Raw genomic sequence first — 6,000 nt, forward strand, 5'->3', positions numbered from 1 at the left:
TACTTTTTCTGTTTCACTGTGATCCCTCTGTTTCACGCTTGATACAGTTATTTGGGAGGTTGTTTTCTGAAACTCTTCAGCTCTGAGGAAAGGCATTTGGAGGCTTGGTGTGGCAGTCTAGCTTGATAGAATATTTTTGGCCTTCTATCACACAGATAGAATGCAGAGAACCTTTCCCAAAAAACCTAATGGCGTAGACCATCATCTCTTTAAGCGTGGAACAATTTATGTTGACAATGCTACTCTTCTCCACTGGAAAGAATCAGTACTTTGAGACAAAGCTGCTGCATGTCCCTGAAGGTTCTTTGGATTTAGGTCTGTCAGCAAAGTATGACTGCACAGTGAGTGATTGCTGGTTGCATTTGGAGTGCTTAAATACAACTTTGTTTTATTAAAACAGGTGATCTGTCACAGCTTGTCCACTATACCTTCACAAAGTCAGTGTTTTGACATTCTCCAGACTGGCATCTGTAAATATCTGGTAAGTATTATTTTGTCTTCTACGTTAAATCTTCCTTGTGATAAATTTGCTAGCAGTCTCATTAATCCTCAAATCCACTTATTCTGTGTATTTAATGTATAATTTCAGCATTTGAAAAAGCTTTAAACAAGATGTGGGCAAGTCTAAAAAATACATAATAACTGTTGGTATCTATATGGGTAATTTTGCTCAGATTTGTGAATACTTGAGCTTGTCTTCAAGGCAGTTTGTCCACAAATGAAACACTTCTTGGTTTGGTTTGCTTTTCAAAAGAGCAACCAGCAGCTTTAGATGAGGTTTTTTATTTCATCTGTGTATATAAGTATCTAAAGAATGCCACGGTGATGGATACCAGGTTCTTTGTGGTGCTGAGCAATAGGATAAGAGGCAATGAGCAGAAACTGATGCTCAGGAAGCTCCACTTGAACATGAGGAAGAACCTCTTTACTGTGTGGTTGACTGTGCCCTGAACAGATTGCCCTCAGATGATGTGGAGCATCCCCCACTAGAGATACTCAAGAACTGTCTGGGCACAATCCTGTGCTATGTGCTTTGGGATGACCCTGCTTGAGCAGACCAGGGAGGTTGGACCTGATGACCACTGTGATCCCAACTGACCCATTCAGTGGGTTTTACAGCTTGTCTTCTAATCCTGAACATGCCTGAGCTGAAGATGGGGATGGCAGAGGCAGAGCTGGGTAACAGAATGGTCAGGGACAGAATCTGCAGTTCCCTGTGGTACTGCCTGAGGAGAGGCAGGATCACGAGGTCTGCCCCTGCCCTGCTGTCAGGGTGGTTCTGTGATCTAACCACTGTCTGCCATTACCTGCTGGGAGCCATACTGAGAAGTTACTAGACCAAAGCTTCTGTAGGGAGTAGCTCACCTATAACCATACTGTGGATTTTTAGGGGTGGATGTTGACTTAAATCAACTTTTAAAAAGGCTTATATGTTCTACTGCCCTGTCCCTTTGAGAGCAAACCATTAAGTGGGTTTTATGGTTGGCAAGGCTGCTGCCCAAGGTCTCCAGCTGGCTGCTGACACCTCGCAGGGAGCAAAGGCACCACGGAGGCAACATCCTATATGAGAACTTATCTGAGCAACCTCGTCTACTGGACTTGTATAAATTGAAGTGTCTCTGTTCCTGTCATCTTTCAGACTGGCTGACCAGCACATTCCATCAGTAGTGTTGGCTCAGTTGGTCTTCAGGATGGTTCTTTTTGTCCATCTAGATTGCTGCCATTATTTCTTACTTACAGCTGATCAGGAAGAATGTTACTCATTTTAATTGTTTGGTGCCTCAGTGTCCTGTAGTATTCAGCAGGGTCGTGGTGACAGCTGCAGTCCCACCTTTTGTCAGGCAAAAGACCATCATCATCCTCCTCCTGCCTCTGCACCTGACTGGCACAGCCTGGTCAGCCTGGGACAGCAATCTGTGCTCATGGCCTTGAAATACACCCAGTGTCTTAGGCTGGAAGGATTTAAAATTTCAACTCATAGTTGTTCTGTATCTCTTACCTCTCACAAGTAATGGTATGAATGAAACACATTTCACATTTCTGTAGCTTGTACTTTATTGATCTTTTTTTCTAAACATTTCTGAAAGAAACAGCTGACCTTGTTAAGTGAACCAATTCCCTCTGTCAGCTTCAAACAGTGTACTTGCAGGTGAGCAAATTAGACTACTCTCAAATTCCTTAAATAGTTCTTTAAAGGTAAATGGTGTCACACTAGCAGTGCATGATTTTTTTATGCCTTTACAAGACAAAAATCGAGGGTACTTACTCCATAGTACTTGAAAATTTAAACTGCTTTCGAATTCACGGCCTCTACAAAAAACAAGATTTTTTTCTAAATTATTTATCATGCCTATAAAATCCTTACTCAAGATGATGTTCTCTCTTTAGCAACACTAGAGCATCACCCCACTTTGGGCTCACCATGTATTTCATTAGCTTTGATTGACCTCAGTTCATAAAGCTCCTGTTGGGCTTCAAAGGAGCCTCACCCTGGTGACAATCCAGTAGAAGCTTTCCTTTCTGTAGCATAAATCAGAGTTTCCTTCTACCTCAGTGACTGCTCACTGCCATTTCAAGACTCAGAAGGCCTTCCCAGTCCCATGATATATGCTTAAAAGGAAAGACCTGTTCTGCCCAGAAGATTGTTTGTGCCTGCACTGTCATTCAGAGCAAGGCTCAAAGTAGTGTTGTGTTTTGAAAGTATGTTTGAGATGAGTGTTTGTTTAGAAAGTATGGAATGAAGATGTCAATTTAACCTCCTGTTGGTATGGGTGGCAATTTATTGGGAAAGCAGGGATTTGAAAAATGCATTAGTCTGTAGAGTTTGAACAGAAACAAAGTAATACGTGTCACCATAGGAAAGCTCTAGGTTTGCTTGTATCCCAGCAAAAAATCTTTTGTATGAAGTGATGAACTTGGGTTGTTGGTTTTTTTGTCTTGTTTTAATACAGGTTGGATTGGTTGTAATACCTGATAGCACAGCTGGATCTGTTCTATGTGCCATAAATAAGCTCTTGGATCAAGCCTGCATCATAAGTGAAAACCTGCACAGGTTCTTGGCTTCTTGTTGTTACAGTCTTCTGTACTTTCTGCTAACTATAGACAGAGAGGATGCAGAACATTTACAGAAAAGGTAAAGCTGCTCTTCTTACCATCTTGTCTCTATCTTTGCTGCCACAAGTACTTAGAGATGTGAAATGAAAGGATACCCTCCTCTGTCCCGAGTTTTTTTTCCTGTCTCTGTTTGCTTACTTCAAATCAGTACTTAGATTTAAGAAAAATACCTGCAAAGTTACCAGGAATTACTGAAAACAGTAACTGAAGAAGGTTTCATCTCAAATTGTTCTAATTGTTCTTCTAAAATCATCCTGATTTTAAGTGGATATTTATACCTTAATCTTTAACCTCAGCTTCATTGGATACATTGAAAAGCACCATGCAAAGGATTTGGCTTTATGAGTATGTACTCTGAACTGATCTGATGTTTCAGTTTGGAAACTTCTCAGGCATCACTACATAGACTGTAAAGCCATTTGATTTAAAAAACCCAAAAGCTATAGATAACAAATTCAAATAAATTTGAATTTCTGAAATGCAGGAATGTCTTTAAACAGGTCAAACTTTTCCATATACAGAAAAGTAGTTAAAAGCTTCCTGAAAATTCAAAGCCCAAATCTTCCTACTCTTACTGTATTTAATGACTTGCATATCACAAATAGCTGAGTCCATTATTTAACTGCTTATGAATCTTAAACAAAGATTCAGGTGTACCTGAAAAGTGACTGAGACAAAAACCTCTTGGCAGCTGTATGAAGCAGAAATTGCACTGCGTGAGAGATTAAGCAACATTTTCAGCTTCCAGAGCAGGGCCTTAATTTTTTCCCAGTGCTGTACAAAATTCTGCGCTATTTTCAAGTTGGGCATTTTCTGGTACAGATTTTCTGCTTTGCCACTAATTCTGGTGAATGCAGCTGGTGTGGTTGGATCCACAGAAGCAGGTTTCCTTGTACAGCCGTGCAGCCAGTTCACAGGAGCATCCTTGAAATGTGTGTCCTCAATCATTGCAGTTTCGATTGTCTTTTCCTCTCAGGGACATGCTGTGGAGATCATGCATTTCTGCATTAGCACTCCTGCCACGGCTGCTGAGGCTGATGCTGCAAAGCCTGCAAGTGAGCAGGATCTGTCGGGAGGAGCTGCCCGTTGTTGCTCAGCTGCTTCGCTTGCTCATGCAGCACGGGCAGCTCAGGAGCCATATGATCACAAACGAGTTTCTGGTGCAACAGATCATCAAGGACATCATGGTATGGAACTTCTTGTTTCCCAGAGACCACGTGTATGTCATGTTTGTTTTTTAAAATCATTGCAAACGGTCAAGAAGAGCGATTTGCAAACAGTGGTGGTGAAAGCAGATGTAAGAAATTATGGTGAGGTTCTCTAACCTGCAGGTTAGGAGGGGGTGGGTTTTCTTTAGTGTTGAAAATGCCACAACCAATTGTTGTGCTGTTCCACCGTGTGTGGGTTGTATTTGTTCTTGATGGGTTTTTCTAGCCACCTACATAATCCTGAGAAGAGGGAATTTCCTGGGTGAAAGGTCTGTTGGTAGCAGTTCTCCTTAGTCTGGGCTGGGGCACTCTCCTGCACTGGTAGCACCACACTCATTTGCATTTTAATTGCCTGTAAATTGCAAAACTGCAAAGTAAGTGAGCCATTCTAATTAAGAGTAAGGAAAGCACATCTGGTGTTAACTCACGCACTTGGTAATGTAATGACTTAGTGTACCCAGTTGTAACACTTCATTATTTGGGCTTTAACAGACACACCGTGTTGAAATGTGTGAAAGAGAAGAACAATGTGACTGTGTGCAGGGGAACAGGGCTGTCTTGTACCTTTAACAGTGCACCTGATTACCTGTAAAAACAAAGCCAAGTTTTGCAAATGCTTGAGTTTTACCTTTTTTCTCCTTCTTTCTAGACACTGAAGAGCGGTGAAGTTCAGGAGCAGTGGCTCACAGACCTCCATTACTGTTTCAACATCTACCTTGCCTCTCATCCCCAGACACCTGGCCCTATAAACACAGTATATTGAAGAGGTCAAACTGCATTTATTGTAAAGCATTTACTTCTATTTAGTTTTGAATGGAAGATGTTGGAACAAAGCTTGTCAATTTTTTTGTAAGTGAAACAATAAAAATTTTACAGAGAACTCCAAAACCTCTATTGCCTTTTTTTTCAAGCAAGTAGATCTTACTGGAAAGTGTTTCAGTAAAATGTGGTGACCACAGTGAGGGGTGTTTAAGAAAGTCCAGTCCTTGATTCTGAAGCCCTTGCAGAGAAACAGATTTCAACTGACTCTGCTCATGTATTATTTTTAATCATCACGTTATTAAAAAAAAGTAGAATTGTGTAGTATCAAGTAGGAAAAAATAAGAAAACAATATGCTTTAGAGTAACATTTTTTATTTTTGCTGAGTTCATATTTTTAAATACTTTGTGCAAGGTAAATACTGTACACTGTGGCAGCTGCAAAGCTACTACAAGAAATATTTTTTTTTGTTTTCTAGAGTAGAGCCCATCTTTTCTTGATTCTCTATTTAATGCTCATAGAAAAAGAGTTATTTAAAAAATCGGTGATAATTTCAAAGGGTAGAAAACACAGCCCTAATAGTTTCCATAGGTTGTGAAAGTAATTAGTGTTTTATGTCAACATGTCTACATTTCCTTCCAAATCCATAGTTACATAAGAAACAATTGTTTCTTTAGTAGAGAAGTGGAGCATGAAGGCTGTTCTTCCATTCCTGCTTGGATTTTGAAATTAATTTAATGAACTTGAGGTAAAATTGAACATTGGTCTCTCAGAACTGTAGTATCTTTAGTACAGTTTCCCTCTTTTTTGAAAAGCTGTTTGATTAACTCATTCAAATTCCTACTTTTTGCAATGGAAAGCTTTGATTGCCTCTAAAATGTTATTGCAATACTGGGCTTAGTGCTTCATCTTCTGTCT

At 40.1% G+C, this 6,000-nt stretch overlaps 1 protein-coding gene across 3 annotated transcripts in view; it reads left to right on the forward strand.

Annotated features, from left to right (window-relative positions):
* Window positions 1-5,210, forward strand: part of TEX10 (testis expressed 10) — a 55,254-nt gene extending 50,044 nt beyond the window's left edge. For all 3 annotated transcript variants that reach the window (XM_038126117.1, XM_038126133.1, XM_038126123.1), the window contains exons 13-16: window positions 401-481; window positions 2,952-3,133; window positions 4,091-4,301; window positions 4,972-5,210. In XM_038126117.1, coding sequence (XP_037982045.1) covers window positions 401-481; window positions 2,952-3,133; window positions 4,091-4,301; window positions 4,972-5,085 — 588 coding nt within the window. In that variant the 3' untranslated portion in view covers window positions 5,086-5,210. The remainder of the gene's footprint in view (window positions 1-400; window positions 482-2,951; window positions 3,134-4,090; window positions 4,302-4,971) is intronic.
* The last annotated feature ends 790 nt before the right edge of the window (window positions 5,211-6,000 follow it).

The sequence above is a fragment of the Motacilla alba genome, chromosome 2 (assembly GCF_015832195.1).
Source record: "Motacilla alba alba isolate MOTALB_02 chromosome 2, Motacilla_alba_V1.0_pri, whole genome shotgun sequence".
NCBI classification, from domain to species: Eukaryota; Metazoa; Chordata; class Aves; order Passeriformes; family Motacillidae; genus Motacilla; species Motacilla alba.